A 24,840-nucleotide genomic window follows, 5' to 3' on the forward strand; every position below is an offset into this window, starting at 1 on the left:
CTTGTATTTGAGATCTATGTACTAACCAATGTAATATTTTGAAAGCATTCAGGGGAACTTCCACCTCTGCAAGTAACAGAAATATTTTACAACCCAATACAGGTAAAGACGTTACAATCCCTTCTCTTGTTCCTACCCGTAGCTAGTTCTGCCACTCACCTCTCTTGACTCATACAGTAATGCTCTGTTTTCCACTCCTTACCACGTTCATAGCAGGGTGCCGTGGGAGCAGGTAACACACTGGTTATTGCTTGCAGGAAAAACAGACAAACAAACAAAAAAATCCCCGTGGAATAATTAAAATTAGAATTGTCCTCAAAATAATATTCTAAAACAATTTATAAAGGTTTTTACAACATCTGCTGTTGCAATATGAAAGGGGGACTTTGCATTTGCGTACGTTTGGAGGATGAAGGCCTGACCCTTAGAGGAGACACTTGCTTTCAGTTTCCAGGCCCTGAGCATGATCAGCGTCTTAGGATCCACTACTAGTTGGTCTTGTGCACAGGTGTATAGCTACACTGCATAGCACCTACTAACATTTAAACTCTTCACTTCTGCCAGCCTCTTTCAGCTTTTTCCTTTCTTTTTTAATCCATAGTTTCCATTTTCCTTTGCCATTCAGTTTGAAAATATGTGCAGAAAGGCAGTTCAGGGCCACCATGTCCCTTGTAATCATGCTTCTTTCTCCTTGGCTGCTGTCCCCTAACCTCTCACCCCTTTGTTGGCTCATGCAGGTCTTCAGCGCCAGGAGCCTGTCGCTGCCTTCCGGAGGGCTGCCGCCTCTCCAGCCCACCTGGGTGAGCAAGATTACTAACAGCAGATTCTTATGCTCTCTTTCATAGTTTTAGCAACCTAGAATTAGCTCTCAAGCAGTACCGCACATCATTTTCGTGTGTCCTGGAGGAGGACCAGGGCAAGCCTCAGGCACTGCATGCCAACTAGCAGCTTCCTGAGTGTGGAAGGCAAACGACAGCTCAGTCACTGGAAAGCTGTTGTTTCAGGCCGTGGGAATCAGCATCCACCGCAATGTTTGCCCTTTTACTTATTTGTTAGTCAAAATGAGGAACAAAAAACCAGCTCCGTGCAGCCTATCTGGTCTGTGATCAAGCTGAATCTTCTATTCCTGCTGTTGCCAGGAGCCTCCAGGCTGATTGTGGCTGTAGAGTTTGCATTTAATAGTGAGGGTAGAAACATCACCAGTACTTTCCTTCTTCCTTGGCTGCACAATTCACCATCATTGCCAGAAAGCAGGTCCATCAAGTGGACATGCAGCAAGGCCACCAACTTCCTGGGGCAACAGACTGCTTGGTGCATGTACAAACACTAACTCTCCTTTGACAACAAAATTTCTCAGAGATGTTTTTTGTCTGGGTGCAGCCATAGCGGGGCGAGGGATGGGAGCCAGGGTGGCATCAAGGCAGGCAGGGATGTACCTTGCTGACAAGTGCTGCAGACCCAGAAAGCCCCAAGAAGAAGAGCAGAGCAGGCCCACTGGTGGTACCTGGGGCCAGCTGACAGCTCAGGCTGCCAGGCAAGTCCCCAGCAATGAGGCAGGTCTGACCAACTGAGGCAGGATGCCAGACCAGCAAGGCAAGGTCAGATCAGGATCAGGATAGCAAGGTACAAGACTCAGCACAGATGCAAGGAGTAAAGGCAAGGGTATGTGTTTACATGATGTCCCTGAGCAGCACAGATGGAGGACCCACAGATGCTTCCCACAGCCCTTGCCAACTGTTGCATTCAAGCCTAGTCCAGAGCAACAGAGCTGTGCTGCAGAGGAGCTGACCTTGAACAAAATCCCAAATCCCTGGGGAGGGAGAGGTTGCAGTGCTGCAGGGTGTCCCAGGGCCCTGAGGGCTTTGTTGAGAGCTGGGAAGCACTGGAGGAAGCAACAGGAGAGAGCAAAGTAATCTTTGATGCGGAGGTTAGAGGACATTATTATACAGTAGGGCTTTCTAGATAACACAGGCCAAGTAAGTTTACCCAGCAATCTCCCCATCAAAATGACAGTTTGTAGCTGACCTAGTTGCAGCATACTTAAAGTGGGTATGCTCCTCTTCCTGAGATTTACTCTGTTCCCTCACTTTTATACCTCTCTTCCTTATTTCTGTCTCCCTTCTCTTCCCTCTGGTTTCCATCTGTGCGCCATACCCTTTTGGCCATACCAGCATCACAGCCATTGCTGCTTTTTTTTTTTTTTTTTCCTCATCTCATGTTTTTTGTGGTCCCCCAACTCTTTTTGCTCTTATCAAAAACAATGCTCACCTTTAGACGGGAGACAGCAGGTCAATATTTGCCTCTGCAGAACAGCAGAGCAAATATGTTGCCTGCAAGCATGCCAGTCATGGCACTGATTATGTGAAACCACGTATAGGGCAGGTATAGCCTGTGGTGAGAGGCCTGCCTTCCTGGCAGGGCTGGAATGGGAAGAGCCCTAACATCTGGACCAAAGGGTGTGCTGGTTAATCCTCAGGCTAGCCAAATCTTTGTCAGAGAAGCAGGGAGATCACAGTGCTGAGTCTTGTTTAAATCAAAGTCAGAATTTGACACCACCTAATTGTTTAAGGCATCTTAAGGTCCTGCCAAAGGTTAATATGAAGTACAAATTTTCCATCATGAATTATTCTGTATTCTCCATCACAGAACAAGAAGGTAAAAACCCACAAACACATACTTGCTATACTCCCAATGAGTCCTGATCTTTTTTTCAGCCCAAGTTTTGGCAGCTCAGATGTGCTGTTTCCAAGCGGCCAATTTTTCAAATGATCAAAGGGAAATTCCTGAACAACTCCTTGCTTTCTTGGAAAGAATAGTTGTTTTTCTTGATCCTACCAATCGTGCACATGCTGCTCTGCAAACAACAGTGATCAGTTCTGCAGGTTTGGCTGGGCTGTCGAGGAACTTCTCTTCAGCTCAGGTTAGCAAGAGGGTGTGCTGGGAAAACACTCATCCCAACACACTGGTTGCCTGCAGAGCTTCTGGCTGCACATTCTTCAGAAGGTCTCAACTTTTCCAAGCTCTTAACAATGCACATTAACACTCTTGAAATTCCATACTCACTTAGCCCAGAGCTTTTTTTTTCAAGACAATCATACTGATGAGTTGTAGTATTTTAAAAACCCAACCTTCATTTTTATGGGCATCATCAAGTGAAAAAAAGAAAAAGCCCTAGTGGCTTATAAGAATAATAATTTCCTTTTCAGATATGCATTTCATCAAGAGCTTTCTTTGTTATGTGCTTAGGACTACATGCAAGAAGGTGCTTTTGCCTGGATTTACAGGTCACTCAGGAAGCTGTATATTCCACATGTTTGCAGCCAGCTACCAAAAACCCTTAGCACTTTTCCAGTGCTTTTCTTCATTAAGATGAAAAAAACAAGGGCTTTCTCACCACAGCAAGTTTTAAAAGGTTGTGAGACATGAAAAGAGTGCTCAGAGAACCAATAGACAGCTTTTACCTGTAGAGGTTTGGACAGACTAGAGCACCTGCGGTCATTAAGTTGAAGTAGTTCTTGAGAAGAGTGAATCTCAAAAAATTTCAGTGTTGCTCCTACTGACAAAAAACATTTTTTCCTGAAGTTACCAAAAAGCACTTGCATGTTTTTTGAGCTTAAACAGTCAGAGAAGTGAGAGGAGCCTGTGCTGCAGTCACTGAGGACAGTCCCTGGCAATGCACCACCAGCAGATGCAGACCTGTGACAAGTGGGACAGGCACGTACTCTTGCTCATGTCCTTCAGCTCACATCCCTGCTTACGAAGAAGAGCTGGCAGATCTTTGCATGGCTCCCTGGCTTGTTTCATATGCAGTGCAGTTCCTACTGTTTTAAGCACCTTTTCCCCCTTCACAGAGCAATGTATTTGCACAAAACACTCAATAACTGAGGGGTCTTCTTCACTATTTGTTCCATGGCTGGTTTTTTTTCAGCTGGTCAGGCTGAAGAGTAGCTTCATATGAAACTTTTCATGTAGCAGTCACTGGATGCTTGTCTTCCCAGCAAGGGTGAAGCATACCTTTGAGCTGGTTTGAGTGAAGTCTGGTGTTCTTCACGGTGACATCGTTCAGGAGACACATTGTCCACTCTGATAACAAACGAGCACCAGCTCTTCTGTATGGATAGGGTCATACTGCTCTGCAACCAGCACCTCTAGCTCCAGTCGCTGCTATATCCTCATGACTCTGCTGAGTGATGTACAAAATTCTGGCAAACGCCCCTTCCCAGGTGGATTATAAATTAGGAATATTCCTCCTGTCTTTCCTGCTCTTTCCTTCCCCATTACCCAGGCCTGCCCTTTCTTCACCCTACTTCTTCTCCTAAGCTAAATCACAGCAAAACTTCTGTGTATATCATGACTGACTTCTCAGCCCTTCGCTTTCCCCAGTTTTTAGATTCTTCACAGGGTGTCTAAGCAGTGCTAAACGTAAGAAGGGAAAGGAGTCTGGAAAAGTCACCATAGGAATGAAACATGACAGCATTCCTCTTGCCCTAAGGGAAACCACACATCTTATTGAGCCATCCATCTCGTGCGACAAGTCTCCTTCCCAAAGAGAAGCTGATGGCTCCTCCCTGGGATGGCAGCCTAAGGGCAAAGTCACTAGACTGGAGGACACTGGCAAGCTCAGGACTTTTTCCAAACCTACATTGTGCTTCAGCCATTTGCTCTAGTCAAGAGCACCCCAGCTGCCGGTCTGGGCAGGGACACTCGGGCATGGGAGGCAGTATGGATTCAACAGGCCTGACATGTCTTTGTAAAACCCTCTGAACAAACCTGGAGATGGACTGTCAGGGGCCAAGGATCTCACCAGTGCTCCTTGGTACTGTTCTTGTCCTGGTCGGCTGCAAGGGCTTTTGTGGGGCTGTAGCCCAGAGCAAAACATCACTTTTTGGGAAAGCTCTTAAGCAGGTTCCCAAAAAAGATACTTTGTGGTTTATTTATGAAAGCAGCAGTTTTGGTAAAGTTTTCCACGCCTGATAGGCTGCAAGCAAAATTTAGACAAATTCTTTGTTTTGGATGGGTTGAGAAGATAGAAAAACCATAGATGAGAAGTACTTGCAGATTTTCAATTAAAACCAACCTAAGCCAAGAAAAAGTATACTGAAGTCAGTATACTTGCCTCAGTATCAATGCAATTTAGAGGAGCAAAACAAAAACAGATCTGAAGAGGCATATTTAAAATAATAAAACATATTAATGCTCTTGAGGCAGTTATATGAGGCTCCTAAATATGGCTGGAAATGTGCACATAAATGTTTCTAGGTTTACTGATTTCCTTAGGTCCTAGTTGTTCACTGTATGATTGTTGACTATCTAGACTGAGTCAGAGCTTTGTAATCTCTACTAATTCCATTATTTTCAGTAATAATTTTTCTTCTCTTTCATGTGCAAAAGCAGTGGAAACAGACTTGTGGAAACCTGGATTGAGCCTTTTTGATACAGGTAAATATTTAAAGCATCCAGTAACTAGTTTGGGAATAACTGGTTTCCACAGCACATGGGGAAAGCTAACCCTATTCATCAGGCCCATGACATTGCTGATAACAATCTAATTTTAAGGATTAATTGCAGTATTTAAAATTATAAATGAGGCATGTAGTTTACATCTTAGTAGTTAAAATTATTCTGCGCTTGCATACATCTTGAGTTCCTGCCTAAAGTACGAGCAGAACAGATGAGCTCTAGAAAGAGTTGGCAGGTACACTGCAGGAAATGGGCTCAAACCACTGAAATCCATCTGTAAACAAGGTATTTTGGGAATGCCACAGTTGGATTAGCAGTCTAGAGTTGCAATCTGTGAAGGAGGTGACAGATTATTCTGATGTCAATGTACTTAGGAAACACATTCAGATAACTAAGGGAGATGAGCATAAAGAACGGATATCATTGAAAATTTCTGACATTTTAGCCTTTAAAATTGATGTGGTTTAACGTGGCAGACAGCTAAACACCACACAGCCATTCGCACTCAGCCCCACCTTCACAGTGGAATGGGGGAGAGAACTGGGGGGAAAAGAACAGTAAATCTCTGGTGTTAGGATAAAGACAGCTTAATAGGACAGAAAAGGAAAGCAATAATAACAACGATAAAATAATACACAAAACATGTGTTGCTCAATGCAACTGCTCATCAGGCACTTGCTGATGCCTATCCCATTCCTGAGCAGCAATCACCTTCCCCAGCCACCTCCCCCAAGCTGATATGCTGAGCATGACATCGTATTGTATGGATGGATTGGATTCCTTTGGCCAGTTTGGGTCAGCTGTCCTGCCTGGCTGTGACCCCTCCCAGCTTCTGGTGCACCTCTCACCTTCTCGCTGGCTGGCCAGTATGAGAATCTGAAAAGTCCTTGACTACTTAGCAATAACTGAAACATCAGTGTGTTATCAACATTATTCTCATTCTTAACTCCATAACACAGCACTATACCAGCTAATAAAAAAAAAAAAAAAAAAATTAACTCTATCCCAGCTGAAACCAGGACAAGTGACAATATGGAGCTGACAACATTTTTATAATTACTGATGAGTGAAGGGAAAAAAAAAAAACCCTACATTTGTAGCAGGCTCAAGTAGCAGCAAGACCCAGACTTGCACAACTCTTAATCAGGGACACTTACCAACTGCAAATTCTATATGTTCAATAGTTAAGAGATCCCTTTCCTCAGGAGCACTTAAAGCAGGCTGCATGGACTACAGGCCAGTTCATTACAGGGTACTCTCTCTCTTACGAGTGGCTGGACCATCCAACATAAGATGTCTTTTCCATCTCTGGTTTTATTGTTGGAGAGGGAGGTACTGATGGCCCTTGTAAAGACCATTCCCTTGAACACTCTGCTTACTTCAAAGCTGAGGCATGACTAAGCCTTGCACAGGCTGTGACAAGCAGCACAGCCCGCGTGCATTAGCTTGCAAATCTAGTGTCAGCAGCTGCCATCAAAATTTGCGTTGTCCCAAACACAAACAGATCTCCCCTTTCCAGCAGCGGCAGTCTGAGCCAAAGAGAGGAAGTGTTTCTATTTGCTGTTGCCTTCAGCGTGCTTATTTAGAAAAAAGCTACAGCAGTAGCACCAGAGGTGCAGAGGGGTACTTTGAGGCACAAAGTGATAGATCGCATTAAATGCAATGAGAGGTTGAGTGTGGGGGAAGGGATGTTGTATTAATAGTTTCTCAGCAACTGAAGTGCCTGCGTAGACTAGTGTGATAAAGTCTGATGAATTCAGATTGTCACTTCAAAGGAATGGTTTCTGGCGTGGATGTAGTCACTGCTGTCTTACTTAAATGAATGGGAAGTTTAATCAGGATGGACAGCTGTGACAATCAGTGAAGGGAACTTTAATTAGCATGGAGTAGACTGCCCATGCAGCAAGCTGAAATTCCCATGGCAATAACAACATTAAATTGGACTGGCAGAACAGGGAGGCCCATAGAAACTGACCACCTCCCCAATTAGTTGGGGAAGATTGTTTGGTGGGTGACCTTGTTGTTATACCAAGCACAAATCAGCTAGCTGACCTACAACCTTCAAGAACTGGTAATTGCATTGGCAAATAAAAATGAAAAGTGCTGCATCACCTACACTTGGGTTTTCCATACCAACAAAGCTAATGTCAGTTGTATTCCCGGCTAAGAAATATGGATTTTTATTGGATGCAGATAACTGCATGAGGCAGATAACTATGAATTATCTACCCTATACAATTTAATTGCTAAAATGAATGGCACATGTTAATATCTAATTTCACTACAGTGTTAAATCCACCTACTTTCTGTTCTGCAAATAAGGCGAGTGTGGGGAACTGCACATTTGGGATAGCTAGCTGGCACATGTGAGGTATGTGGTGCACAGGCTGTGGGACAAAGCATGTCTTTGGTCTGTTACTAAGGAACTGTTATGGGCCCATGGAATTAAAGCTTGTACTGGAACATACAAAATCAGGAGGACAAGCCACCAACTGTTTCAGGTTTTCAAGAAAAAAAACCCACAATCATTCTCATCCATGTGCCTGACAGAGAGGCTACATAGAAGTCCAAGCTATTGCTTCCTTTCTCTTTCTCTCCCTCATATCACCAATAACTTCTGCATCAGATAAAACCGCCATAAGCCAGCAATGCCAGCAGAAAGAGCCATTGTGCCTCCAGCCACCCTGTGCCCAGGCACCTGTGTGGCCAGGGCTAAGCTCTGTCAGTGGGCTGGTCCAGCCCACCATTAGCCTTGTGCTTTCCTCAGAGTTTTAACTGCGTTCTTTCCCCTTTCTCATTGCGTCTCATCGAGACCAGGCAGGCACGGGGGCCGGTGGTGGGGCAGGAGCAGGTGGGAGGGTGCCTGGCCACAACAGGGCAGTGAGGCTGTTTTGGGCAGCAAGGCTGGTTTGCACCACCTAAAAGCGTCTGTGGGACTGTGCCCGCAGGCATTTATGCACAGGCAAAGCAAGGGCAAAGTGGGGGCATTGCCAAATCATACTGATGAGATTTTCCTCTCCTGGGTTTGGGAGGCCATGGCTGCTGGTGGAGCGTCAGGGTCACCAGACGCAAGTACACAGCCCAGCCTCAGCCTGCAAGAAACACTTGGTCCTGTGACCTCTTTGTTCAAAGTGCCCTCCTGCAGTGCCCACTGCCTTTGCCTGGCTGCTGAACTGCCTTCCTTTGCGTTTATCCAAGGAGGAGCCATCAACACACACCAGCCTAAGCCCAAAGTTTAGTCTCTGCCTCTAAGGCTGTCCTGTTTCCCCTCCCTGCACTGCTGATGCTTCCACCTCACGGTGACAGTGCCTTCCCAGGTCACACTCATGTCTTTCCACATCTGCAGCTGCTGGGTTTGCTCTCATCAAGTATTTTCAGTTAAAATACTCCTCAGTCACCCACATCCCACAGTGCCTAACACAGCAGAGGGTTTAGCTCTCAGGAGCAGCAACTGCACCTGTACAGGATTTGCTTTGTGTCCTTCCTCAGGCAGATTTCATCCCTGGCAGCAAGACTTTTGGGTCTGAGTCAGAAGTGTTTGCTACAGCAGATGTCACTGGACGGAGCTGCTTTCCATCTGTTCCAAAACCATCACTTTTCCTCAGTCGAGAGCCAGTGCCCAGCCTCAGGCAGCGCTGCCCAGCATCACCTGGCTGCCTCCCCCCACTGATGTTCCCCCCATCCAAATAGGTCTCCTGTAGGCAAGCACATACCCCCAGGAGTCCTGTCCCCTGCTACTTGCTTGGGAGCTTGTCCCAGGTGTGCAGAAGAAGGGCAAGATGAGGCACAAACCAAAAACATGCTCGATAATAGCTCCAGGTGGGAAGGATGAAGCCAGCTGGAGCCTGGCTTCCCAGCCCACCTTCCAACAGGGCCAGCCTGCTCTGGCAGGAGGGGGCTGGCTCTGCTAACTGGGGGGAGTGAGGCTTTTCTGGCACAAGAGCCCATGTTGGGATGGGTGCAGAGCCCCTATGCCCTGACCAAAAAGTATCTGCTCCAAAGCCTGGGTAGGAGCGCAGGGAGATGCGCCGGGGCTGTGGGCATCGCAGGGCGCCAAGTGTGTGGTGCAAAAAGTAACACCAGCCAGGGAAATTCTCAAACAAAACACACAAAGAAATCACTAGCTCTTGCCATAAACAAAGTAGAGCTAATCGTTGTGTCCTTTATCTATTTCATTCATTCACAACCACATGGGCTCCTGTACAAAGTCAAGCCCAGCACTCCAGCTAGCTTACTGTCCCTTGCCTAGACAGGCAACAGCAGGTGCCTGGGGACAAGCAAAGCAGAGGGAAACCACATAGTGCTGCTGTTAATGCGTCTGTTTAGTCCCTGCAGCAGAAACTTTCTTCACTGGCAGCTGAATTAAAAACAAACAAACAAACAAACACGAGAAGCCAAAGCAACATTTCTATCCTGTAAGGATGTTGTAGTGTGCTATAGCCACCCAGCGTGGGACCAGGCATCAGGCCAGCTTTGCGTTAGGCACTGCATACTCAGACTTAATACAAACTTGGCCATGACCCAAAACTACGTGTAGCTTTCAGCATGCGGGTGTAAGGACTCAAGGTAGTTGTATTTGCCCCTTATGAGGGGTGGATCATTAGACATAAATGGAATAGAAATAGGAGTAGTGATGGAGGGAGATAGAGCTAGTATTTCCCCCCATTTTCTTGGCTATTTTCTGCATTATTATGGCATGATCATGAATATCTTCAGAAGCAAGCCGAGGTGGTGCATGCTCTCAGAACTGTTACACCTCCCATCAGATTTAGGTGGTGACCTTCACTGATGTCCTTTTGCTGCCTGCGTTCTTTACATACACTGACGCCCTCATGCTTTGCTTGCTGGTGGCTGCCTGGCTGCTGTGGAGAGACAAGCTCTGTGGCACCTAGTAATTTCTCATATTTTTTCTATATTAAGCTCATGCTTTCTAAAGTTACCTTTTTACTGTCTTTCTGAGGTGTGCAGTCTTTCTTTGACTTATTTGGTGATGAAGATTTAAGGAAGCCTTCCTCCTCCTTTTTTTTTTTGTAAAAGTTAATATGCATTTACAAACATAAGCCATTCTGCTATTATTTTCAGCAACTGCTTCATTAGTGAGTATTGGTTTGGGGCTTGCCTGATCACTGCAGTCTCTTCTGAGGATTATCCCAGCTAAATTCCCTTAATCTTGCCTTCCTATAGTGAAAAGAAACAGCTCCTTGCCCTTTCATGGGAGGGAGATCCTATACTGTGGGAGACTCTCACCAGACATTCAAGTCATGAGTAAGTTTAGCATTTTCAAACCTTCTGATGCCAGCCTGATCAGTAAGTCAATGCATCTCATAACAAGATATTCATGTTGCCAGGGCTACTACCATTCAAATACCTCAGTTGGGACTTCAGCTAAAACTTACCAGTGACCCATGAGACTGTTTCCCATGACTGGACTGTAGCTTCGTGCCACCATTTACCCTGTTTCTTTTGTGCTTTCCAAAACAACCCAGCCCTTTCGGAGCACCTGAAGATCTGTGGCTTGCATTACATTGCAGCCACAGCTGTAACATGGTGGGGCTGAGTCGCTGCCGGTGCCTTCCTCTCCAGACAGAAATGTGCTAAATCTGTCACTTATCTGCTTCAGATGTGCAACCCATTGTAAAGCACAGGTGAAGCATGATGAGCAGCAGTGGAGCAGCGCTGGTTCTCTCAGAGGCAAAGCACTGGGAGGTTACCACCCCACACCATGGCCACCAGCCTCTGCACCTGAGGAACCCTCTACTTGTGCATGCTGCTCTCAAGCCCTTGCAGTGAAGGGATTGACTCGCAAAGAGGAGTCAAAGTTGGTGCTTGGAGAGATTTTGGTAGCACTTCTAGAAATGCCTCCACTCTTGTTTTATACTAGAAGTGACATAGGTAAAAAAGGTAAGCTCCAAGGATGTGCTCCCCATCCTTGTTTTCCCTCCCAAGTCAATCCTCAGGCCAGGGGGAACTCTGTAGCCACCTCATTGCCTGCTTCCTTCCAGAGCAAGGGCAGCCACCAAGCACACACCGACAGAGCCTTTCCTTCCTCTCTCTAGGCTTCAGTTCAAAGGAAAAATTGAATCCGAAGCCGCTGGAGTCCATCTCCCAGGGGAACCCAAGTACGTACTTCAGAATTAATTTTATAATTAAGCAATATCATTTTATTAATTACACATTGCTAGAACGCATTCAAATTAAATAGCAAAATGTAAGTTTTCAAGAAAGCCAGAGAAACTCGAGGAACGCGTTTTTCCCTTGCAGAGGAACAGTGATCGCTCTCCACTGGCCCCTCTCATACACATAACTGGTTTCTGCTTCTACAGGGGAGGAAATAACAGCCAAGATTTGTCTTACCTGGATGGGGAGATGGTGGCTGCTCACCGCTGCCTCTTCCCAGACGGTATCAGCTCCACGTTTCTGGGGTGCAAAGCTTCGCTTAGGGACTTCAATGGTGGAGGACAGCAAACCAATGTGTTGCGGCCACGGTTAGATGAGCGAGCCCTGCTGACCAAAGCAGGCTCCTCTAGCTGTGCTGAGTGTGGGCACCCTCCCCACCGCAGTGGGTGGGAAGGAAAGAAACCACCTGAGAAAGGGACCCAGCGCCTGCCACAGCAAAGAGAGAGGGGAGCATGGAGGATCCCTCTGTCCGGGGTGAAGGTGTAGGGTCCCTGCTTGGAAATCTTCTACAGCCTTTTATAATTAAGTCAGATTTTCCCATTAACTCATCTTTAGATGGGGCCCAGAGTAGAAGGAGAAAGAGAGAGTAAGCTCTGAGTGGAGAGATGGGGTCGTCTGACGCCTCCTCATGGGAAGCTGACCTGGAGAGGGGGCTTCGCCCTCCCACCAGTGCCTGGGTCCTCTCTTGCCCATCCTCCAGCAGCTGAATGCCGTCTCTCACAGAATTGGCATTTCAAGGACTCTTTACATTAACTACTGAACTGAATGTCTGCACATTCCCAGGCACTGCTCCTAATACTTAAAAGTATTTATTCCCCCTATCAAAGATGTCAAATACACCTAAAACTGATACAGAAATAAGGGAAAGAAGAAGAAAATGGGAAGCATTTGCCCTACAGACCCCATTGCACTGGAGGAAAGCAGAGCTCAGTGTAACAAAGACGGAGGCAAGCACAGCTGTGTTTGCAGCAGCCAAACTGAGATAAAGCACACCAGAATCAAAACTCTCATCCTGCTGATACCTCTAGGACCATAAAAGCTATAATTCAGATCTTGCCTCCTTGCAAATCAGAAAGCACTCAGCTCCCTCCAGAGCACCTTTCGGCTGTGCCCTTGCAGAGTTCCACTGATGTCCCAGCACCAAAATACTCCTGCTGCCTGAATCCTCCCCAGAAATAAAGTCCGTGTGTAAGAGTATGTAAATCTTTGCATGCCCAGACCCTGCTGTCTAACAAACTCCCATTTTCCACATATAGACTGCATGGTGTAGCTCCCTTTAAAGGACAGGAAATTCAGGAAAACTTGGCTGTTAATTGAGGTATTATTTGTTGTGGGTTCCCGGCCTTGCCTCATGATATGCTGTGAACGAACACGGTTCTCAGTCACGCTTCTATAATTCAGCATTATTAAAATTAGAAAAACAGACAGCTACGGGGGAAAAAATTGAAGGTAATGAGATGGGAGACAGTTGCATAAGCCAGTAAGAACAATCAGTGCTTTGTAGCCTTCAGGCTACCTAATGATTAAAACACACTATTTTGGACAGTCTGATTGATAGGAGACATCATCGAGGGGAAATCAAGAGATGAGGATGACCCGGACACCAGAGGGGGAAAATGTTAATTAGCGCTCTAGTTAAGCCACGTTTTGATCCGCTCCTGGTCACAGTCCAACCAATGAATGTTTTACCACTAACTTGCAGAGAAGTAAAAGCAGGCCAGCAGTGACGAAGACAACATTCACAGAAGGACAAAGGTTAGGTTCATCTGTTTAATTAGAAGGAAGAGAGTGTCTGGGTGCAGGCATAGTTTTTCTAGAATATTGCTTTCAGCCCAGAGAGCCAACACACAACAGCACACTGCTGCTGCTGTGCACGCAGGTAGATGCCTACAGTCGCATGTGAAAAGAGCCCCCACTCAGTCCAAATGCACCAAACAAAATCATCATCCCTGATCTTAGCTCCAGACCAGAATGCAACCGCTGAACACTTCTCACTCAGAAGCACAGTGTTGCCAGGACTGCTGTCAGCAGTTCCTCAGAGACCCCACAATGTCCTTTGCCTCAGGGTGCATCCTGGGCACCAGGGAACTGAGCCTTCCCTCCCTTCTGAACAGCATTAACATCACATGTGAAGACCTGTTCCTGTTATGTCTATCATACTAATTAAGCCCATAAAACTGTAACCAAGGAAATCCCCGCAGCCTGTGCTCTGCAGGCAGCCAGAATTCAAAATCCAAAGGTCTCCGCTGTCTTTACAAACTTTCTCCACCTCTGGGCTGAGAATAAAGCGGGCTAAGCCCAATCCGCATCTCTGAGGACACAGGACATAAGCCAGCTTGCTCCTGCACAGCCAACCTCTCCTCCACAGCCCCCAAACACAGTGCTCCCAGACCGAAACCTGGGGGCAGCTTCTTGTACTCTTGTCACCTAGCTAGGCTTGGATGTTGTGTGGGAGAAAGTCACATGAAGGACCATGTTTACCAATAAGCAGGACAGACTTGAGCCCCCAGCTGTAACCTGGCTTTGTGAAAGGCTTTTTGTAGAGCTTGCTCAGCAGGACAAGTCACTGGATGCAGACTTTTTTAGGCCTTTGCTCCTCATGGGAAGCACAGCTATCAGAAAGGACCAAAAATATTTTCCATGGTTCTGTGTCTCTCCTCAGATTGCAAGGTTGATTTGTCCTTCTTGATGGACGGGAGCTGGAGCATCGGTAAACGTCGCTTTGAGCTCCAGAAGCAGTTCCTTGGTAACGTGGCTCAAGCCCTTGGCATCAGCAGTGCTGGTCCTCTGATGGGCATCGTTCAGTATGGGTAAGAGCTTCTTGTGCAGCTGCTCCCATTGCCGTGCGGCACAACTGCACACTCTGGCAGCTGTAGGTCTGCAGCTGACCTGTGCTCAAGGTCTCACTCCAACTCACACCCAGGAAGCACAAACAGGTCCTACACTGTTTGTATTTTTGCATGTGAAGTGAAAAACTGACAATGGCTTTCATTTCTCCTTTTAGTGATGACCCTTCCACCGAATTTAACTTAAAAACATATGGCAACTCCAAGGATGTAAGAAATGCCATTGAGAAAATCGCACAGAAAGGTGGACTTTCCAGTGTTGGTAGGTGATGGGCTGTTTGCACGTCCTCAGCTCAGGGACAGCTCCAGAGCTTGGGCTGTGGTGATCCCACACCTCCTCGCTGGGTACAGAGGCTGTGACTGAATGGTGCTCAGCGCTAGGGCAGGGCTGCGGGGGAAACTGTTCCCACCATGACCTGTCTGCGTTAGTCCAGGGTGCTGTGAGTCCACCACAGGTGGACAGGACTTACCTTTCTCCTCACAGGGAGGTCTCACCAACATGTTGGGGACCATTGCTAACCCAGCTTGTCACCCCCAGCCTGTCTGGGGCATGGTGAGGGGGCAGATGTGGTTTGGCACACCTGTGCAGGAGGGCCCAGGAGGAACTGGCACCAACAGCAGTGACCTCCCCTCCTGCTCACAGTCACAGAAACAGCTTTCCCCAGCTCCCAGCAGGGCTCCAGCACTTGAGTCAACCCTCTGTCTACCATTTTGTGAGATACTATCAGGCAGAGTGCTTCAAGGCCTGTAACTCATCCTCAACTCCTCTTTTATTCCAGGGAAGGCACTTTCTTTTGTCAACAAAAACTTCTTTTTGGATGCTAATGGTAACCGAGGTGGAGCACCCAACGTGGTTGTGGTGATGGTGGACGGGTGGCCAACAGACAGAGTGGAGGAGGCCTCCAGGCTGGCCAGAGAATCAGGGATCAACATTTTCTTTATCACTATTGAAGCAGCTGCTGAAAGTGAGAAGCAGAATGTTATCGAACCAAATTTTGTGGACAAGGTACTTCCTGGGCTGGGCTCTGACTCTACATCTTCCAAGCTATTTCATTAAGGCTTTTTTCCCATTCCTTCTTACCACTTATGGTTATTTCTTGTCCTGCTCATACTGTCTTGAGGTCTCTCATATGAAGAGGCAGGCAGAAATGCTGAAGTCAGAAATGGGATGAAGTCAGTATAGTTCTGGTTTGGGGTGCAACATGGAGCAAGTGGCATTTCACTGACTAAACATTGGCACAAACCTGCAGTCGTATTGAGATGGGACATTTTCTAAATATACAGTACCGTTGCAAAGCACAATTGTGGCCTGAGCTTTCCACAAGCCTCCTGCTGCACATCTCTGACTTTGCAAAGGCTGAGGAGCCCTGTCAACCTAATGTCAGTGTTGCCTTTACAGGCAGGTCCCATACACACAACTGTTGGGATATTCCAAGGCAGGCACATCCCAGTTGTTCAGCTATACTGGATAACTCAAACATTTATTTCCACTGTTGGTCCAATGTGAGTTATTTTTCTGTTGTTTGTTTCTGCTGCTATGGACTTCACAGTATCTCTCAGAAAAAGAGTAAATCCCTGCCATCTGCAGGGAAAAAAAAAACAAACTAGTGCAAGCCTTGAATGGTTTGTATCTGGCATTAACAGTAGCTGCCTGCTCAACAGTGCTTCAGGGCAAGCTGGCACCCAGTTAGGGCAGGAGGGATCTACCAAGTGCCAGACCAGGCTGGGCTCCGGAAGCAGACTTGAGTTATCGGTTACTTTCAGAAAACAGATTCCCATCTGAACCACATCGCTCTGCCATTAAATAATCTCCCGTGAGTTTCAGAGCTGCTCCAGAGAGCTGCTTCATCTCCGGTCAGCATTTAATTGGATTGTAGTCTCGTTTGCATTTAAGGTTTTTAAAAGGGCAAAGCTACGCTGAGTCTCTGCAAACCTGCCAGGGACATGGTAGAAAGGCGAGTAGAGTGGGGTCAGAATAGGAAGGGGAAAAGGGAACGGTGACTTGATACTGCTGCATCATAACACTAAAATAGCAGCAAGACAGTGAGAGCAAATGAGAGCAGGACACAGCAAGAAGCCCAGGCTGGTGGGAACCATAACGCCCTTAGCTGTTAGGCTTTATGGAAGTCAAGACCAGGCACCAAGAAAACAGGGCCTCAGTCTTGTAAAACACACAGAGACACACTAAAGTTGACAGATAAAGGCTGGCTTAACAAAATATTCTTACCCAGAGATCCGAGGCGTTAGCATTTAAAAGGCACTGAAGCCAAGGACAACTTGATCCAGCCTGTCCCCACCATCCTGCTGACTTCTCCCATTCCCTCTTCTATGCCACCCTTTCTCCTGACCCACACTCACTCGACTCCCAATTAATCCCATAGAAGCCTCCCACACATCCACTCCCTACAAATATTCAGTTATAAAAGTTAATGATTTTTCTTTTTACTGTTTGGCAGAACCAGCACAATGGGAAATCCTTGTAGGCTTTTTGCATTTTCACTAAAATTGCCTGGGTTCTTTTCTCCTTAGAAAGGTATAAGCCAAGGATAACCCAACTTCAGTTCAAGGTTTTAAGTTCAAGATAGTAGAGTTTGTCAGCCGGCAAAATTTTCCTTGTTGCCCTAAATGTCAGGAGCTGAAGTTGCCACCTGGCAAACACACAGGCTCCCATAATGCCCACTGGAGCCACACTAACAGCAGCTCTGTGATTTGGGTGCTTTTTCTGCCAGCAATCTAACTCATCTAAAAGAGCTTGACAGGTGGCAAACTTGCTTATTACATTTCTTTCACTACTATAATATCAGCTCCAACCCACAGCTTAAAAAAAGGGGGGGGGGGGGGGGGTAGGAAAACTGTCTTGTTAGACAAGTGTCTGTGATGTTACACTGACATCATTTCCCAGGGAATCAGCGTTGCTCTTTCCAGGAGTCTATATTTACAATTTAGATACACAATTTCCGTTGCATCCATCCTTGTGTTGCGTTGCAGGCCGTGTGCAGGACAAATGGTTTCTACTCCATCAATGTACCCAGTTGGTTCAGCCTCCACAAGGTGGTCCAGCCCTTGGTGAAGCGGGTCTGCGACACCGATCAGCTGGTTTGCAGCAAGACGTGCCTCAATTCGGCCGACATCGGCTTTGTCATCGACGGCTCCAGCAGCGTCGGCACCAGCAACTTCCGCACGGTTCTCCAGTTTGTAGCCAATATCAGCAAGGAGTTTGAGATTTCGGACACCGACACCCGCATCGGAGCAGTTCAGTACACCTACGAGCAACGGCTGGAGTTCAGCTTTGACAAGTACAGCACGAAGCAGGATGTGCTGAGCGCTATCAAGAGGATCAGTTACTGGAGCGGCGGGACCAGCACGGGAGCAGCCATCAGCTACGCCTCAGAGCAGCTGTTCAGCAAATCCAAACCCAACAAGAGAAAGATCATGATTCTCATTACAGATGGCAGGTCTTACGACGATGTCAGAGTGCCGGCCATGGCAGCTCACCAAAATGGTAAGCCCTTCTATTGCTGCCTGCTCTCCCTGCAGGCCTCGTTATTTATCCAGGTCAGAGAAATGCAGTTTGCTACGATTTGAAGGTACTGGATGAAGCTTTATAAAGGAAGAGTTGTGCCTCACTCTGGGGTCTCATTGAGCTATAACAAGACCAGCATCTGCTTAATAGCTGAATGAGGAACTTAAACAAACAACAACAAAACCCCCATAAATCTGGCAAAATGCAGCTATGTCTAGGAGATCTCAGGGGATTTCTACTGTCTTAGCAACACATGAAGCCTCCTTTGGCTTTCCAGTCAGGACAGTCACACATCTTCCAACATAACTATAAGACATTTGCATTGGAACAATAACCTGTTGTTCAGTTGCCTCTTGTTCAGATACGGAGCAGAAGCTTTACTATTTTTTAAACCTTTTTGCTCTTGGCAAAAGGTACTTGCAAGGCACAATCTAGGCCCTTTCTGCAAATTTGAAAATACCACTTTTATTCAGAGATAGAGCACTGCAACTCACTGCCCACATTTTTCTGGCCTGGCAACTACCTTTGCAATATTGGTCTTAAATCAAATTTAATGCAATGACAACTTTTATGCTCATTGTAAACTCTGGGTTTCTTTCCAGGAGTTATAGCTTACTCCGTTGGAGTTGCTTGGGCAGCCCAAGATGAACTGGAAGCCATCGCGACAGACCCCGACAAGGAACATGCCTTCTTCGTGGATGAATTCGACAACCTCTACCGCTTTGTTAATCAGCTCATTCAAAACATTTGCACAGAATTTAATTCCCAGCCACGGAACTGATGGACTCAAGCAAGGCGGGACCCTCGAGCACTGCACACACCAAGTGCCACAGGCGAAACGTCGGCCCTCAGTTCAAGAAATAGTGGAGGTGTTTTTCTCTGGTTCTTTCCACTCAACAAGGTTGATCGCAGCTCTGTCCCTATGCATGATAATGCTCTGTGTAGACTGTTGGTTTTTTGGTTTTTGTTTTTTTTTCCCCTCTCTGCATTCAGGCTGCAGTAACTCTGATTTGGATGGATAGCAAAAGAGGCAGAAAACATGGAGGAAATAACTGGAGCTATTTGAAAAGCTGCTTCTGTCATAGAGCCCTGGCTTGTCTAATTCCCACCTTTGGGCACAGGCACACACAAGTTCCTTAAAACATGCCACCTGCTTCCTGAAGTGGCCAGGTCCCTCCAGGGAGCAGCCACACTGCTCAGCCACTGTGGCAGAAGCCCCTCTGCGTGGCATTGCCCACCAGATGACACCCACGTCAGGGCTGAAATACTAGTCACTTTTTTGGGGGAAACAGGACTCAGATTTGAGTATGTTCTCAAAAGCAGGCACTCTCTCCATACGGCTGTTTTGCCAGCAAGATAAGCTTCAGCTAGTGTAAATTAAAGCATTGAGATTTATCCAAACCCAGAGACTGGAAAGCAGGTGAGAGGAGCAAGTCAAGCTGCGGGACTCTACAACCATTTGATAACCCCAGTAAAGCCCCAAATCCACAAAGCGGCCAACAGGCAACTGGAATCTAGTGTCCTACAGTACTACATCATCATTTGATTTTGATAAGTGTCTCATCCCCTTAGCTCTCCTGCTCTGTTCTCATGTGGCTCAAGGCCTGCAGGAGAGTTGCCAGGACAGAGGTGACTCTGAGAAAAATGGTGGGTTCAAACTGCTCATTGCAAAAGCATTTGAGACCTGCTGCTCTACCATTAAACCACAGCTCAGAAGAGTTTACAGCAGTCTCTAGTGTGAGGAGAGCTATTCAAGAGCCATTAACAAGATTTAATTTAAGGGCAAATTATCTGAACTTCTGCACTACACTGGGAAAAGCAGCATTTTGAGAATTTACAGATGCCCTCTCCCAAATCTGGGATTGACTGCCATTTTATGGATTTATTTCAAAATGAACCTACTACAGCTCTGAATTATTCAAACAACACAGTTGTTCCTTAAGTGAAGAGATAGCCATATCACTGGTCAGTAGGGGAGGAGTGACATGTTATTATAAGAAAGTCAAAAGAATTGCACTTTATTTAGGAAGCAACAGTTGCTGGCTATGTTTCCATCCAGTACAATTTAAGAAAACATGTTCATTAAGCAAAGTTATCAAAGGAAAGGAATAGAGTTGCAGAGCCAATAAAAATGTGTGTGTTTATGCACCTTACGGCAATCAAAGCCACACCACGTCATGTTTGTGGAACTAACTGGAAATGGAAAGCAATTAAAACTCAAATTTCACATCTTGCACACAAAACAGGCTTCTAATAGCATTTATAATTTCAGTGACCATGACCCAGGATATCTATTGTTCACATAAAAATGTTAATTGAAGTAAATCGCCATAAGGAAGAGTCCTTTCTGTCAGTGAAAGCCCAATCTTTTAAATTGTTATGTTTAGAAATATGACACAAGTAGATAAAAAATTACCAATTATGTAAGCATAATGTAAATTAATGAGAACGGCAGTTTCTGCATGATCTCCCTGGTATGGTAACACAAGCCAGGCTGGGGTCCTCTCAAGAGCTGTCCTGGATGAAACAGTGGTTCTACACAGGGAAGGTTCAGATCTTCCTCCCAGAAGAAACAGTTCCAGCTTTAATAATGCTATCCAGAGAGAAGACACCGGGCACTGCCAGCTTCCAAAAAAAGCAAAACAAAGACGTAAAATATACATGTACACAGAGCTTTTAGCATTCACCTGTGCCACTGCACTTCCACAGCAGTATCATCTTGGCTTGAAAAAAGTAAAGATTAAGCATAGAGAGTGAGGTAGAAGCAGTGCAACCCCTGATGCCCCCATCTCCTGACCCACCTCCCTCACTACTGTTCTGCAGAAAGCATCTTTCTCTGTCGACAAGGCACATTACACAGGCTGGACAAAATTAAAATGAATAAACTGAATTTACTATGGACTTCAGTTCAGACACCAGATTTATTGTCTGGAAAACCTCTTTTCTTGAGGTTTAATTTGGGGGTCTCTGAGAAAAAGGCCTAAGTCTTACTTTTTAGCTACTCTTAATTCTGTGGTTTAATTTTTGATGCAACAGCTTACCACCACATACTGTTTTCCATGCCATACTTTAGCAAAAAGGGAAGACTGCAGAGACTCATCATTTTACTTGTGCTCTGCTGAAACCACAGCACAGACAGCAGAGACATTACGAGCAGTTAGAGCTACACGGGTTCTTTAAGATATGCATTTTAATTTCTTCCAAAATCTTAAACTTCCAGCAATAACAGTAAGCTTTCAAATGCTCTTTTACAGGGAAGTTGCACAGCTATCTTCTGTGTCAAGCATTTATAAAGGGCACTTCAAGGTTTGTTGCTGTTTAAATGGTTTATCTTACATTTATAGAACTATAGCCCTCAGTTGACAATGTGCTTTTTTATTAACACTTTTTTATTAACTCAGGATGACTTTGAAATTGTTGGATCTCAAAGGGCAAAAGTGGTTTAATGTCTATCTGATTCTCATCTCAATTCATAAACACTGTCCTACTCATAAACACTGTAAACTTGAGCATAAGCCTCAAAACTTTTAAGAAAATACCCTTCCATTAACAAGAGTGGATCAGCACAGAACACAGTCCTCGTAACCATTACCTTTCATAACAATCGAACTACTTGCCATCTAATAAGGTCTCTAAATATTGTTTTTGAAAAAAAATAAGATAACTTTCATCTAAGTCTTCATAAATGTTTGAGGGGGTATATTTGTTTGAAGAAAGCAGCAGAACTCCTTCTGTAACATATACAAGCTATTTTGAGCTTATCAATTCAAGTTGCTGTATCTTTTGCAATAAAATTGTCCCAAAGGCATATGTAATAAATGTCTCATTTGTAGTTAAAAAATAAAGAGCAAATATGGTCCATGCCATTTTAGTTTCTGAGATGCCGCTGAGGTTCTTACTAGATTACAGAAGATCTAGCAAGGTTGGTAAAGCCCCAGGTGTTTCAATGTCATCCTTTTACATGGTCAGCTGAAAAAAGGCCTAGGAGTGAGCTAGCAGGGGAAGGATTACCAAGTTACCTATCAGAGGAATCCGCTGTTGAAGCAGAGCCTAATGGCCAAAAGGCATGAAAATCATATGTACTTTTCCAAGCCTGCAAGATCACATATTTGGAACCAGACTTCTTTTGGAAGCTGGAAAAAAAAAAACAACAGTGTTTACACACTTTCTAAACGCAGGGCTGAATCAGAGAGGATCTAGATGTACAGATGCTTCATGCTGGGCCACTTAGTTTCCGATGCCTGGCCAGCGCAGTAGAACCTGTGTCTGGCTGAGGCATCCAAAATCAATACAGGCATTCACACTCTGGAAGACTTGGGAGAGCTCTATGGCAGTATCTCTTGCCTTTAACTCCAGCATTAGCTACTCACGTTCTGGGTGAACAATCAAAGATCGAAGTTCAGCCATCACTTCAGAGAGACGTAACTCCAAGCCCTGTTTCCCAGCAGTATCTTACCTTGCTGGCCCAGAAGCAGGACACTCAGCACCTCTGTTGTCACTGTGCCACTCTGCTGTGTTTGCCCTCTTGCTCCTCAGGTGCTGCTGCTTTCGTGGGGTTCCCCATGGCAGCTGCTGAATTTTGCTTTTCTCATCGGCAGGCAGATGATCTTCCCCTTCCTCCTCGTGTTCCTTCCCCCAGGGCTCTCCAGCACACAAGGGGAACTGTTCCAGGACCAGTGCAATCTAAGGGTCCTTAATGGTTTTAACACCCTATCTGTAAACTCCATACAAAAATTATCCATGTTATCTACTTGGCAAATCAAAGCAAGCTGCAAATATAAATATTACCCAGACACCAAACACTAAGTCAGTCTTCTGTGGTATACATGCCTTAAATCACTTCATGGTTGAACAAAGTCACTCTCTATCATTCTTCTAGTTATTTTTCCTCTGCTCATCAGCAACATTACAGAAAAAATTTGATCCCTTTTCTTTCCCATTCCCATCTCAGTTTGAGAAGTCTTAGATTTCTCAAAGGCCATATACATTTGCTAAATCACTACATATTGAAAACATTGCAAGTGTACATCTATATAGCTGCGTGCCTCAAATTCCTGAAAAGCAGTCTTTTTTTCCTTGTTAAAAACTTACACCGGGCAGGTATCACAGGTTTTAGCACTGCATCAGCTACTTCACCTGTAATCAGCTGTCAGTCACACTGAATGGCAAGAGACACAAGGGCTATTTTCCTTAACACCAGTTTAACCCTTTCTCCGATTTCTAATAAAAACTCTGATAATGAAGTTCAAGAACTCCAGTACTCACTCATGGAAATTATTTAAGCACAAATGACAGCTAAAAGTTTCACCATACAGAGAGAAATATACTCACTTTTCTCACATTCAAACCATCATGAGGACATGTCTTGTTCATAGGCAAAGCCATAAGGCTGCTAAGAAAGGCCTCCCATGTGGGAAGGTCACCCCTACATTGTGAAATCTTCTTTCTCTCTGCCTCAGGAATCTTCTGCTGACCCTCTCTGAAGGCAGAACAGCAGGGTGAGAATGCAACTGTATTCTCATTTCATAAAATAATTCCTTCTTTCCTGCAAGAAGTGAAGATGGGTAGGACTAAATCAGGAGGGTTATTTTACCTACCATGGAGAGGAGATGAGAACTTCACTTATCTCACCCTACAAGCATAGAAAAAACAGGTTGGACTCGCTAACAAGTTGTTCTGCTCAGTTCTGTGTAGGTTCCTGTACCACCCCCTCACCAGTGCCATTCTGAGCCTCTTCCCGTAGCAACGCGACTGCCATCTGTGGTGTGTGGTTTGCTCTCCCTCATCCCCTCCCCAGGGGCAGAACCATGTGCTTATTTTTATGTTAAATGAATGTTCTCCCCAGGAAGTGCACCACATCTCACTGGGATCAAGGTACCGCTGAGAGATCAGCTCCTGCACAACGGCACCGTGCCCACCCTGCACGTCTGCTCCCCTCATGAAGACACAGGGGACTTAGTGCATGGAAAGACATAGGATGCCAGCAGTGACAAGACCACAGAGCTGTACAAAACCAAGACATATGGAGAAATGAAAAAATGAGACGCTACTGAGAACGGTAACGCTTTGCACAGCTCGAGAGGAAGTTCACGTGAAGTTTCCTCATGTCCCTCCAAATGCACGTCTGCTTCTCCTCGTCTGAGCGCACATCCCCCTCCCAGCGCACGCTCCAAGACCACACATCCTGTGATAAAACACAGAATTATGAACACAACACAAAATGTTGAAAAATAGTATTTATTAGCACCCAATTTACATAAGTATATGGTACAAATGACACTTACTTGCTGCTGTAACATTAAATAAAGCTGCTCTGAAAAACCATTGCTTTTTTTCTGGAAGTCCATGTGATTTTGCTCAGCACAGATGGCGGGTACAGCACACAGCTACCCCACTGCACTACTGTCATACCAACACTAACACCTGCAAGGTTACCTCAACATCGGCTCATTTGAAACTGCACACTAACATAAGCAGATCTATATAAATTTAATGACAAGATATTGACTTGATGTATCCAGGCAAGTGAATGCAGCTTTAAATATAACCTATCCAAGAAGTTTCACAAAATAGGAATTGCAGTGAAAAGGAGAAAATCCAGGGCTGCAGTTGAAAAGCTCAAAAATATACTGGCATATTTCAAAATAATCTCCCTCTGAATCTTCTGGTTTTGCCATTTTAAATGCTTATCCAGGATTTTAAAATATTGAATTTTAGTAAGAAGTTTAATATTGTTTGAAGAATCATTTTCATTTAAAGCAAAAATGTATACTTTTTATAATAAATGCTTATCAAATCTTTGGAGAACTAATCACTTTTTCACTTTTCTCATGT

The 24,840-nt window shown here is 45.4% G+C and overlaps 1 protein-coding gene across 1 annotated transcript in view; it reads left to right on the forward strand.

Moving 5' to 3' along the window:
* VIT (vitrin) overlaps positions 1-18,787 on the forward strand; it is a gene marked incomplete at both ends in the record, with an annotated part of 38,610 nt that extends 19,823 nt beyond the window's left edge. Inside the window, 9 exons of the mRNA XM_080341631.1 lie at positions 46-102; positions 738-800; positions 5,392-5,439; positions 11,517-11,579; positions 14,300-14,447; positions 14,642-14,745; positions 15,263-15,489; positions 17,472-17,985; positions 18,609-18,787. Coding sequence (XP_080197757.1) covers positions 46-102; positions 738-800; positions 5,392-5,439; positions 11,517-11,579; positions 14,300-14,447; positions 14,642-14,745; positions 15,263-15,489; positions 17,472-17,985; positions 18,609-18,787 — 1,403 coding nt within the window. The remainder of the gene's footprint in view (positions 1-45; positions 103-737; positions 801-5,391; positions 5,440-11,516; positions 11,580-14,299; positions 14,448-14,641; positions 14,746-15,262; positions 15,490-17,471; positions 17,986-18,608) is intronic.
* Positions 18,788-24,840: the final 6,053 nt, after the last annotated feature.

Source organism: Nesoenas mayeri (assembly GCF_963082525.1).
Source record: "Nesoenas mayeri genome assembly, chromosome: 3".
NCBI classification, from domain to species: domain Eukaryota; kingdom Metazoa; phylum Chordata; class Aves; order Columbiformes; family Columbidae; genus Nesoenas; species Nesoenas mayeri.